The sequence below is a fragment of the Hippocampus bargibanti genome, linkage group LG04 (assembly GCF_051943395.1).
Source record: "Hippocampus bargibanti isolate YZ-2025 linkage group LG04, ASM5194339v1, whole genome shotgun sequence".
In the NCBI taxonomy this organism is placed as follows: domain Eukaryota; kingdom Metazoa; phylum Chordata; class Actinopteri; order Syngnathiformes; family Syngnathidae; genus Hippocampus; species Hippocampus bargibanti.
This window is the reverse complement of record NC_142737.1, coordinates 16388890-16401912: the sequence shown is the minus strand read 5'-3', so window position 1 is coordinate 16401912 and position 13023 is coordinate 16388890. Positions and strand designations below refer to the sequence as shown.

General features: G+C 40.8%; 3 protein-coding genes across 4 annotated transcripts in view; all 3 read right to left on the bottom strand.

Annotated features, from left to right (window-relative positions):
• Positions 1–161: 161 nt before the first annotated feature.
• Positions 162–1774, bottom strand: LOC148899264 (uncharacterized). Its single transcript, XM_088994378.1, has 2 exons — positions 1655–1774; positions 162–1570 (listed from the first exon to the last, which is right to left on the bottom strand). Exon 2 carries the CDS (start codon positions 1562–1564, stop codon positions 242–244), a length of 1323 nt encoding a protein of 440 aa, XP_088850504.1. The 5' UTR covers positions 1565–1570; positions 1655–1774; the 3' UTR covers positions 162–241.
• A 3529-nt stretch (positions 1775–5303) lies between these two features.
• On the bottom strand, positions 5304–10470 carry tmem119a (transmembrane protein 119a). The gene is made up of 2 exons (XM_088994376.1): positions 9482–10470; positions 5304–6881 (listed from the first exon to the last, which is right to left on the bottom strand). Exon 2 carries the CDS (start codon positions 6874–6876, stop codon positions 6130–6132), a length of 747 nt encoding a protein of 248 aa, XP_088850502.1. The 5' UTR covers positions 6877–6881; positions 9482–10470; the 3' UTR covers positions 5304–6129.
• Positions 10471–10609: 139 nt separating this feature from the next.
• LOC148899261 (coronin-1C-A-like) overlaps positions 10610–13023 on the bottom strand; it is a 35382-nt gene continuing 32968 nt past the window's right edge. For both annotated transcript variants that reach the window (XM_088994374.1, XM_088994375.1), the window contains one exon: positions 10610–12548. In XM_088994374.1, the coding sequence (XP_088850500.1) occupies positions 12429–12548 (120 nt within the window). In that variant the 3' untranslated portion in view covers positions 10610–12428. The remainder of the gene's footprint in view (positions 12549–13023) is intronic.

Below are 13023 nucleotides of genomic sequence, written 5' to 3'. Positions count from 1 at the left end.
AAAAAATTTAATGTGTTCCTTTTGCGCGTCTGAAAAGTTAGAATTTCACGAAGCCTTCATAATAGAAATAAAACATCTTGTCAAGTCATTTGAAAATTTGGAAACCTGCTTGTGACCTTCAAACCTACACATCTCAACTGTGAGAAAATAGTTCTCATTTATTTTGAAGGGAAGTAAAAACTAAGATTCTGGCTGCACAAGTGTGCACACCCTCCTAACTTTGGCTTTCTTCAGTGTTAATTTAATGCCCTCCAAGAAGAGCCACTCTGGCACTGAAGAACCTTTTTTGCAAGTGGAACAACAGCAGCATGAGAAGAAGAAACATTACACTCAAGACTGCTGGCAGCCAAGTGAGCACCCAGCGAGGGAGGTTGCGTGCGGACAACGTCGTCTCATTCTTTTTGGAAAAGGAAGCTGGTGTCTCAGGAGAATGGCCTGTAGCGGTAATCATCTGAGTGAAGTGAACGGTGGTCTTATCTTTGTGCCTTTTTTCCTCATTAGGGCTTACAGTCGAATGGGACTGCGCAATGCTTTGGCCTATATGAAAGGTCAAACAGTCCTGATGATGTAAAATATCCAAAAATGAGTGAGAATTGAAAAAGCAATTCATTTTGACTGTTTTCACAAAGGCTTTATTTTCAGGAAGATGGCCGCCAACGGTGCCTTCTGCTCTCTGCTGTGTCGACCACTCTTCCAAAAATTTCTCCCCCGGTGAATTCGGGCCCCAACATGACACAGGATTCACTATCGAGGCTTTCATCTGGAGTGTCGTTTCGTTTGGCTTGAGGATACCCTGACAGACTGCTGCCATCGAGAGCTTTAAAAGCAGATGGAAAGTGAGGTGGCCAAGCTCAGTGCGTTCCAAGTCTGCGCTCATCATATCACACTCGCACATCCTCCTGTTATGGATCCGTTCCACAGATTGGAGATGTGGTCCTTTGTCCAAAACAGAACGTAAGCGGTTGCCGTTGATTTTGAGTACATGCACGTTGAGCGAGGTGGGGACAGAGCGCAGGCCCAGGGCAAAAACACAGTTTGCAGAGATGTCTAAGTGGGTTAAAAAGACGGGTAGATTTGGAGAAAAGCTGGTCAATTTGTTACCCTTCAGAATGAGGACCTGCAACTTTTTCAGGCTTTGAAGCGCCCCTGGCTGGATGGCCCGGATGTGGTTGTTGCTCAGATCTAACAGAGTGAGGTTCCTCAGTTGCCTGAAGGCACCTAAGGTGATGTAGGTGATGCGGTTCTGTTTGAGGAACAATTCTTCCAAGCTGGGAGGGAGGCCTCGGGGGAAGCGGGCCAGCAAGTTATGACTGAGGCTGAGCTCCTGCAGGCTGGTGAAGGGAACGAGTAGATGGTCCACATTACAGAGCTGATTTTTTGCCAATGACAGGACAACGGTGTTGAGAGGGAGCGAACATGGAAGCGACCTCAGGCCCATGCACTCACATACAACCAAAACCCCTGGGCGAAGACAGCAGCAGCCGATGGGACACAGGCATGTAGCAACACAGACTCGAGAACAAATGCAGAAGACCAGAAGGATGCAGTTTATGGACAACATCATGAATCACTGCAAAGAGAATAACAACCGTGGAAGAGTAACACAAAGCAAACAATATGGGGAGCTGGTTCGGACGATTAGAACTGCTCTTACCGTTCAATCTCCTCCATGCCTTCCCCGCGGAAATGAACAGCTTTGTGTCCGATTGGTCTCTTTTAAACATCCTTTCAATGGGGAAAATTCCAGGGAGATCTTCATCAATGTTTAAAAGCATGCCTTTGAGGTGCTGTGTTACCTGTTGTGTATTCTTAAAACACTTGAGAGCCCCTTCTGTTCTCAGCAATACAAGAAGGGCTCCAAATAACACAGCACGTCTTCATGTTTTAGACTTAGAGAGGCGTACAAGTTGCCAGCTGTGCTCAAAGCAAGCTGGCTGATCCCCTACCATCTGGTGATCCCCTAATGGGCTGTTCCATTTTCCTCAAATTATTTAGTACCTGATATTTTTAAAAAAGTGGGAATGTGAATCACCTTTAACATTCCACTTCATTTATTGCTTTTCGATGTATTGTATGGCATGTATTTGTCTTGATGACCTCAGAATGAAAAATGTTTATTTTACAGAACAATGGAGTAGTGCGTATAACCTCAAAAAAGCAGTCCAGGAGAAAAACACCGTGTTACAAACACTGACATATCCAATAAAATCTGACATTTGTATTTGTTTACCTAAATTAGCCCGACTTGATAAGGAACAGTTTGTAGTTATTCCAGGTAACACAAACAGCCCGAATGAATATAAAATGTATTTATCGAACCAATATACAATACAATCCATGTTGATTTATATAGCGCTTTAACAATATTTTCAATGAACCTAAATGTTGGTAAATGTATCAACAGTGATGCACTCAAGCATTGATGACCGATTTTCACACTGCAGCAAGATCTATCTATCTATCTATCTATCTATCTATCTATCTATCTAAATACAACATACCATGTGTGTGCGCGCGCGTGTGTGTGTGTAGAGTATATAAATATGACGAAACCCATAATCCACAGTTTTATTCATCAGAAGTGAAGCAAAGAACATGAGAAAAATGAAATAGACAGCCCCAGAGAGATGCTTACAAACTGTAAAATTCAGACTTGTACAAACTGAAATGTTCACATTTGGATGAGATACTTTGAGTTGAGCTGAAGCAAATGAAAACACTCCAATAATCTGCAGTTTGAATCAAATCAGATAAATACAAATACCCTTAGAATGAAAATAAAGCTGTGGTCTATTTTTCAAAATTTGGTAATTTTGATCACAAAAGAAGATAAGAGAATCAAAACTTTGATAATTTATTGTGTACATAAGACAGGCAACATGAAAAAAATCTTTGGTTAAATTAATGTCAAAAGTTTTTTTTCTTGCATAAAAATGAGGCGACTAATAAGATAAATGTAAAATAATAAAAAAAGTCAAGCAAATACATACATAATAAACACGATAAAAGTGTCTCGAAAGAACGTTTTATTAATGTAATCAAGACATAAGTTTCATGGCAACTCATAGCACCCAAAAAAATATCATGCTGAATTGTCTTGATTGCATGTACAGCAGGACATTATGAGGAGATTCCTCTGTCTTGGCAGGCATGTGTTCACACTTCAACATTTATTTCATATTTATATGAGGCGAACATATTTCTATAAGCACCCAGGCTGAAAAGTGTACGTATAAAATGCGTTTGACGTCTATATATTATTTGTATTAATTATTCCAGAAGGGTTGTTGAGTTAATAATATAGCATTTACAATACAATACAATACATATTATTGCTGAACATGAGGACATAAACTGTTTATATTTGTTATCTCGTTTGTATTCCTTTTCATATAGTGTATCATTATGTAAGGTCACCACCCACAACATTAGGTACAATCTAATGTATATCAAATCATAAATGGTATCCAAAATTAATCATTGATCATGATCAAGTCTGATAATTGTCAGATCTGAATAACAAAAGAATAAGTGTAGTGTCAATTTTGGTGTTCAAATGGTGTTTCTAAAACGACATAGCAGCTTGATGCAAAAAAAATAACAATTATAAAACGGGAATTTCGCTTTAGCAAATGTCGCCTGCAAGTGTGTTCAAATGTATTAGCATCTAGCATTTATTCAATAGATTTGGTATCAAGTCTCTGTAAAGTGAACATATAAATGTATCATAAATTGTCCATTTTGAATTAATGTTATTTTTGTAATTTAATGTTACTAAATCAAGCCGCTCACATTTATTTTAAAGCGCTGTGGGCGAGTCCCCCAAATGCGATTAAAAATAAATATAAAAATAATGAATAAAATAATGGTTGCTACTTGGATAAAGTACTTTCTTATATGTCAATTTATGTATCCGCTTCAAGCCTCCACGACGACAGCTGCTAGCCACAAGCTGAGCTTTACGAAGCTTTCAGGGCTCCTCTAATCCGGTGGACGGTCAGCTCGTTTGTGCGCACAGTCACCATTGTTTGGGCATTGAAATATTGACACCAGATGTGTGGCTCCCAGCAATGACACATTTTTAGGGTGTCGGCATAGCCGACTTGCTAACTGCACATGCGATGGTGGCTGGAATGGGCCGAGTATAGTATAAAAATTCATTGCAATAGTTGTCGTAAACTGCTGATGTAAACAAGGTTACATAACTGAAATGGTGAATAATACTTCCAAGTAAATTTCCAAAATTCAATGCTGTGTATTTTTCATTGTTTTCACATTTTCAGCAATTATTTTGAAACAATATACCGGTACTGAATTCACTTTGCAGGGTTTTTAAGAACCATGTCCAGTCAATTATACTTTGTTAGAACTGGTATGACCAAGACTCACACTTTAGGCCAGGGGTCGGGAACCTATGGCTCGCGAGCCATATATGGCTCTTTTGATGATTGCATATGGCTCGCCGATAAAACTAAATACATATTTTCGTGTTTTCGCCGTTCATTTCCCGTTGGGGCTGCAATTGGCGGAAAGCGCAATTTTGATTGGATGACACTGACCTAGAATGGCCTAAAGCGCCATGTTGATTGGATGATAGTGGCCGTCACGTTGAAATAGGTAAACGCCCCTTTAAATGAGCCCAACTTGTGCACTTCAGCGTTAATGCACCGGAGCATTAGAGGAGAGAAAATGTTCGGATTCTAATTTGCAATGATACAATACCATCGATGAAACAGTCGAATGTCAGTGATCTTTTAACACGCCCCATGTTAACGTTAGCATCAACATCTGCGAGAAGTAGATCGCAGATAGCAAGTGTGGAAGCTTATGAGCGTGTGCAGGCTAGCTAGCAGTAACTTCGCCTCCTGACCGGCAAGTTGAATTTCATTCCGATTGTTTGCCTGCATTTTTACCAATCACGAGGAACGAAAAACCATTCATGTTAACGGTGAGTACCATCACAAAGTTATTTTAAATAATAAATTCAGATATTTTGTTGAAAAGTGGCGGCGCATTTGTGTGTGTGTGTGCATGCGCGCGCACGCGAGCGTTTGTATGTGCGCGTGCGTGCGTGTGGCTCTCACTGAAAAACATTTCTAAATATTTTACTTTTATGGCTCTCTTAGTCAAAAAGGTTCCCGACCCCTGCTTTAGACTGATCAAGACATTGTCGTGGAACGGCTGTGTTATATTTGGAACATTTCTTCCTTCAAAGCAATTTGATCATTGATTCAAAATCCTTGACATCGATCTTAACTCATTCACTGCCATTCCCGAATTTATTCGGGAATTTAAAAGCATGACATGGAGCGCCATTCCTCAATTCTTTCGGGTTTTGTTTTTTCTTTCAGGGGGTGCGTTTCAAGCTTTCGACAGACCTCTGGCAATATTTTTCCCTCACACAAAGGGCACCGTTTGCCTTTTGTACAGCCACCCCCACTTCCATTGCAGATAACTCTAGAGGCAAATAAGGTCGCCATAAACGTTTTATTTTCTGATAAAAGAAGAGAGTCTACGGTTTCTTGCCCTGCATTGAATGTTTATGTGGTCGTAAAACTCAATATTCTGTGGATCCTGCAATTTGAGTGAAAATGACAACAACCCTGGCACTGGAGTGGAAACATATTTGCAAGTCTGGCAGTGAAAGAGTTCAGGATTAAGCGGATCAGAAAAAGGATAGATCGATAATTATCCAATTGCATCCTCTCTACAATCGCTTGTATTAGGCGTTCTTAATGATTTGTCTGTCGAGTGTCTTGCGTGTTAATCAACACATCGTCTGGCAGTGAGTGAGTTAAGGTATGTACTGGTGTGCTCTACAACCTTTAAAGTAGCACGATTCACCACGTCAGAAGAACTGGTGAACATTATTAATAGAATGAGTTTGTCTTACGAGTTGTCTTTTTTCCACTGCTGTTTGTCATTTTTACGCTAACAGAATACCTTTGACATTCCAATAGGAACACTACATGTTATTTGTGAGACCAAACTGAGATGCCATCTACGAGCAACTATATTGCTAGATGTCAAGTAGCCGAACTTTATAATGTCAAATAAATGCTCAAACACCTTTTTGTAAGTTCCCGTTTGCTGCGTCAATGCAATCCAAGCAGCAGGAGTGAGGATACTCTAGTGGTGGCCATTCTTCAGATGACAGGTGCAAACAGGCTGACTGGAGGTGTGCTGCACCTCCTCCCTGCGCTTCGTCTGCTCTTTGTATTTTGTCTCCTCTCTAGGTTTCTCCACTTCCTCAACATCTCGGACCTTTCTCACCTCCGGGCGTGGTGATGACTTAACGTCCCTGCCCCTTTCTCCCACCAGAGCCTTGGAAGGCATTCGCAGGTTCTTAGGCGAGGCACTGCTCTGCATATGGACCCTCTTGATGTGGTCCACAGCGTACGGTCTCTCCTGGAACTCATTCGGACCTCTGTGTGCAAGGTTTTTTTCCGCTGCGCGCTTGCTCGAAGGTTGAGTTGGGGGCTTGTAGGCGTCTAGCTTGCGCTTCTGACCCAGAGCAGAAGCGCAGCAGATAATAAAGACCAGAACGATGAGGAGAGAGGACACAACAATGATGATGAGAAAATTTTCCTCCAGGAAGTCCACCACTCTGGTTAGTACAAAGTCCTTCAGACGGATGATGGTCGTGGTGATGGTGTTGGTGAGCGTGGGGGTGTCGGAAGCGTCGGGAGCTTGAGTAGCAGCGCTGTCTTTAACAGGTGCGCGAGTGGAGAAGTACTTTGGGAAGAGGAACTCCAACCCGTCATCGCCGCTACCATCCATGGACACGTTGTAGAACATTGGGGTGCCCCGAGCCACGCCGAAGCACAGTGACAGCAAAGTCACGCAGGCCATATGGAAAACCAAGCGGGATGGCATTTTTCCTGCAACGTCATACAGACAAGTTGTTAACTCGCAGCCATGTTCCTCAAGGCAACTTTGTCATTAAGCCCCAAAGTTACAAAGGGGTATGATCTTCAGTGGTGAGCCGTCAGGGCCTGCAAGGCCTTCTCTGCTGGCCTAAAAATATCTGAGTCACAGACTCATGTTAATTATATTTATTCCATGAATTTGTATTAAATAATTCCAAATATTCTTTCAATTTCATTTCATTACTGTTCCCCTGTTGTGCTTTTCCGGATGTGTTTTTTCGTATTTAAGCATTTAACCACTCATATTTCAGCAATCATTTTTTTTGCCAGGGTGAGAAATCTACTTAGATGCTTCACAATCAGTTGTGCAGCATCAAATGTGTCGAACAGTTACTTGAACAAATCAGTGTTCGAGTTGGCAATCGAGCCTGCTGGAAGGCGCTGGAAATGTCAGAGTGTTTGCAAACTATGATTGGCTAGTCATATGATTGGCTTGTCACTAGCCAATCATACCGACCAGAGCTAGCACACTGTATGTGTAGTGACCTGCATCAGCAAAGATATTGTGTCGATTTATTAACTGTTTTGTCAACACACAATGGCTGAAGGAAGAGAAGAAATGGATTTGGTTGCAGATATACTGTCAAACACATTTTCAAGAATAAATGGACATTAAGAAAGGTTGGACAGCTCGGAAGCTAGCAAAAATAGCAAATAATACTCCTATTTTATGATGTTATCATGAATCCACACGTTCATAGTAAAAATTTGAACAGTTTAATGACAGTATTTCTTAAGTTTCTAGTCACAAGTTATTTTGTGGCCAACGGCACATTCTAGTGGACGTGTAGTAAATGACACCACAGCTGTGGAGTGATTCAGACGTAGGATTACTGAAGGCCTAGGGGTTGACATGCACGGCCCGCCACTGATGCTCTGTCCAGGTTAGCATCAATTAGGTCCCCAGTTTAAATGTTGGCTGTATGAGGTTGGTCTATTCTTCCTGTACTTGAGTAGGCGGTCAACCAAAGTCAACTCTAATGAGGACAATTGTCAGATCAAAATGTCCATCCATTTCCGTCTCTTTCTTTGGGTCATGGGTAACGTGCAGTCCGTGGGCAGAGCCCCACTTCCCCCCCACCCTATGTCAAGATTTTGATAAATGGCATTCCATGATGTATTAGTTCCGTTTTACTGACATCTCCACATGGTTGGTCACTTTTCCCTTAACAGTGATGTCGCCACACATTAGGAGTGACCATGGGTCATGGTTGACACTAGTCAACAAGATTGGTACTTTCCCAGCTTTGAGAACATCAGAAGTAATTGTTTTATCATAACATCCACAATTGGAGTCTGATGAAATAAATGCACACATTTAATAATCTTGCCCAACACACTTATAAGAAGTAACAAATGTCAATCAATAGTAATCACTCTGATTTGGTGCTAGCTTAGCACATCACTGCATGTGATAGAAGGAAGCTATAAGATGAAAGGCAAATAAATGGCAAAGAAAAAAGACAGCTTGTAAATTAAGCTTGGCTAAACCTGATTTTTTTCCTGCTCTTATTGTAAATGTTTTGTGCGAGGTTCCGTATATGTGTGGTCCTGAACTTTAAAACAACAACCCATAGTCTCCATCCATTAATCTAAACCACCTTGATTCAGGTTTTTCCTTCCCAACTCGCAGCAGATCTATTTTAGCAGGCAGCAGAGCCATTACTTATTTGGGGTGGAGACTGTTACTTTGGTTCTGCTGGCCTTATAATTTGTAGAGGACGGAGAAGCCGCCCATCCACCACACTAAAGCTAGCAGGAAGTTTGAGTCCAGCTTGTGCGCAGAGGCGTAGGACAGCAGTGGCTGTGGACTCTATATTTATACTGGGCACCAGCTGCTGTGGTTGTGTTGACTTGCTGAAAAAAACTTCTAAATTCCAAAAAAAACATCTAAATAGCATTTGCTAAATAGACTTTTGAATGCCATGCTAACTCTAACTTTTCAATTCTGTAGGATTGCAAATATTTAAAGTGTGACAAACTGCAAGATAGTAACAGCTGTAGGGCTAAAATAAAGATATGGTGTCTCTTATTGACACGGCACAGTGCAAACGGGCCTCCCTGTGTGGTCGCAAATGGTGGGCTGTTCAGCTATGAGACTGCCCTTCAATGCCCGTAATTACATTTACTCCATTATGCTGGTGCGTCCACACGTAATGAAATGTTGTGCATACTGACTAGGATCATGCATATAGTCAAAATCATTTACATTATGGGTATTTAGATACCAGTCTACGGTAATTAGGTGTCACTCCAAACCATTCAGTCACTTTTTGGGTCAGTCAGATTTAAAATTTCATCAGGGTACAAAAATCAACCATGGTGGTGTATAGTGTATTTACTCCTTGAATAACGTTTTTTTTAAAGAATGTTCTTGAAAATGTCCTAATGCAGAAATGGAAGCATGTCATACTGATTCTATATTCTCGAGCAAATAAAATACAGATAAGATCTCAAAAACAAAAACATAAAGAAACAATGCAAATCTCACGCTATTATTCCAATCCATCCAGTGCAAACTTCAAAATTATCCTAATGGAGTCCATACTTACACGTTCTGCCGGTTGCTGGTGTGAGGACCACAGCAAGCTGAAGACAAAGCAAGGGGCAAAGAGGGCAACACCAATGTGAAGAGAGGAGGAGAGTTTCAGAACATTCCCCGTCGTCCCTGTTATACTGTAGCATTTTTTTTAACCGCTCTCAGGAAAGTGATGTCCATCCCTCTATTTTCATCTTCTCCTCCCTCCTTCGCTTGTGCTCGACTTCATGACGTGTTTGACATACAGGGGCTCCATAAGAATTAGGTGGTGGGGGGGAAGTGACAATGATGATCCAAAGGACCCAAACAGCACGGTGTGGCTTTGAAGTTGTGCGGCTCTAAATTGATCATCTTTTGGGTTCGAATTCCCTGGGTCAAGTCCTTTCAAATCATTTTACTCCGAATTTTCTTCTCCCAAGTACAATAGAGGAATGTATCGAGAAATGAATATTTCTGCACATACACAAGATCAATTTTGAGTAGAGTTTGACAGAGATTCATGAACGCAATTAATATCACAGTTGATTATGCTTCACTTTTCAACGACTACGTTGCATTTGGTACACAAGGCCCATGTTTCAGGGTATTTCTGTCCGCACCGGGGCGACTCCCAAATCTTCTGTCTCTCTAATTATATACCCTTGATTACAGCCTGTCTCTGCAGTGAGTACATGGCCGTTACAGGGAGAAAGCAAGCCTCTCATCCCAAAAAAAGGTGAACAGAGCCAACATCTAAATTGAAAGGTTTTTAAAAAGGCAACTTATCACAACATATGAAGTATCTGTATTTGGATCACTTTTTAACTTAATGTAATGGTGGTAAGGGCTGGTCAAAGATCATGGTGGCAATTTAGTCAAATTTTCCACTTAAACGTGGAACAAGCACCAGATTACACGCAAAGTCACTACGAAACGCTATACAAACGTGTCACTTAATTCATTGACTAGTAGCACGAAACGCGCCATTTTGGAAATAAAAGGCAAATTCTGGCGAATGGACAAACTAAGGGGACTAATAGATAAATCAAAATTACGCTTCAGAGAAGCCAATGCACAGTTGCATTGACATTTCCAAGGTTCATCAATTAAAGATTGAAAGCACATCACTGATTGCAATGAATGGAATTACCCATTTACAACCTCATTTTAAAAAGTCTTTATTTTTTGGGGGGAATCAATGTTTTGATACTTGAAGCATACAAGAAAAAAAATGCTGAGCGCACCCGGCGTGAGGTTTTAACCTGGTTTTCAGGTTCATTTTCACTTGATTTTTCTTTGATTTTCATACACGGCCTCCAGTATAACAGAGGTTACAGAATGGCAAGGTGCAGGGAACACAAACATGGAGAAACATTTAAAACCCACCAACCCTAAAATAACAACAAAAAACTCTTCGAAACAGCAAAAAAGATTAAATGAAAGCAAAGAAAACGAAATGAAAAAAAAAACACACAAACACATATACACAGCTTGCACTCGCTCTCTCCACCTTAATACAAACATACATCTTTCGACTGAACCATTTCCAACCTACAGTGTCCCTTTGGATCACTTAATTGTACTTTTCTAAACCTACCTCATGTGCCAACAACGCAAGCAAAGCACCATGTCCCACCCACTAAATTCCAACCACCAATATTGGCTTTTTTAATGGCTTGTAATGTTATGCTATTCCAAATGAGGCACAATAATGCTTGCTTTAATATTGAGAAGTTTCGAAGACATCATCCAGGAAATAGACTTGTGGAGAATCTCAAGTCTGAGTAAGTTGCATCTTTTGGCGCCGTTAAGTAGTGTCATATCTTCCTTTTACTACGCGACTTGAACTACATACACAAATACACAACAGTCCCCTACAAAACATCTGCACAGTCGGAACTATGGCACTTTCAAGACTTTACAGAGGCAACAAATATCAAAAGCGAGTGACAAGCACTTTTTACCCGTCCCGTCTCTTCTTCCCAATGGGAAGCAGATGGAAAATAAACTCATGAGGGACTCCTGTATTGTATTGGGGGAAAAATAAGTAGATGCACGACGAGGGACATAAGCACAGCTGGAATGAGAAATAGGCTTTAAAAAAATTACACTGAATAATCAAACAACCCACCCCCATTATGAAAAAACAAAAAACAAAAACGGAATGTCCAGGCTGACATTTAGAAAGGCCACAGAGTCACACAATCTACATAAAAAAAATCTATCTTGAGCCATTTTCTGTGGCAATCTTCAATTTGATCACCAATTATGTAATATCACATTTTGTTCTCATGATTGTTGGCAATGCTCAAAGGAAACCAATGACTGATATTACGGTGGACTGCCTGAGACTCTCCCAGAAGCCATGCAGAGTTGTAGCGATAACTGAATTGGATACTTTTGGGGCGTGCACATTAAAAAAAAGGAGCACACTTCTTTCCATCTATTGCACCAAGCATACAGGAATGCACGTGACATTAAGAAAAATAGGATGCAAGAATAAGTGTTGATTTGTGCAGGCAGCCTCAACCATCAACAGTCATTCAAGCATAATGCAAACAAAGATTTCAATTTGTCGACATTCCAAATTTGTCATATGGCAACAAAATATTTCAAAGGAATGTTTAATATGAGGAATGTTTTGATTGGTAATTATGTCACCCTTTTGTCAAAAAAGGGAAATGATAGTGTAAGATGTGTTTGTTATACACACAAAAAACAAAAAGCCACAGAGTAAAAGAGGAAGAGTTCTTTGTAAGAGGAAAAAAGGAGGAATAGTTCCTGCAAAATTTGCCACATGTCCCTATTCCAACTGTGTTATGCAGAGCGTTTTGGGTCTGGCTAGGAAAAGTTCATCTGGACTGTTGCTAGGGATCGTCGCAAAGACGAAACACTGTCATGGAGTTAGGCTGTGATTGGTCATGTCATCCAGCCAGTGGAATGCGGTGGATTGTAGCAGGTCGGGCAAACGCAAAGAGTCCCTAAATAGCAAGTTTGGACATTTGTTCTTCAAGTGTGACAAGTCGCTTCTCTTGACTGCTGACCAGGTCCTTGAGGGATTTGATTTCTTTCAAAATCTCTTCCAGCTTGGCATCTGACTTCTGTGGGTACAGTAACATCAACAATTTTTTTTTTGGGGGGGGTCAAATAAATCACATAACCATAATGTTTTCCTCTTCAGAACTATTCAAATCATATTCATAACTGGATGAGTAACAAGAAAGCATCTTCTCCGAATCTGAAGCCATTGTTTTGATTCTCAAGCAAGGCAAGACGTCTTGGCGTGACGTCACGAACAAGGGGGCGGGACCTTCTGAAACTGGCCACTTCCGGGTTCAATTTGAAGTAGTTTTTGGACACTGTAATTTTTATTGGTGTTTTGCATTTGACTAAAAATATCAGTCTGCGTGTTTTGGGTATTTTAGATGCTATAAAACGTTTTTCTGATGTCAGTCAGGAAACAAAAAAATGGCGTCGGTTGTCCTTTAAGGACGCATCCAGTGTGATGGTCTGCTACATTAAATAAATTACCATATTTTCCAGTGTTTAAGTTGCACCCCAAAAGCCTCGATTTTA

Excerpts from the sequence above, each read along its gene's own strand:
- tmem119a (XM_088994376.1), bottom strand. The coding sequence starts at position 6,876 with ATGCCATCCCGCTTGGTTTTCCATATGGCCTGCGTGACTTTGCTGTCA.
- LOC148899264 (XM_088994378.1), bottom strand. The coding sequence starts at position 1,564 with ATGATGTTGTCCATAAACTGCATCCTTCTGGTCTTCTGCATTTGTTCT.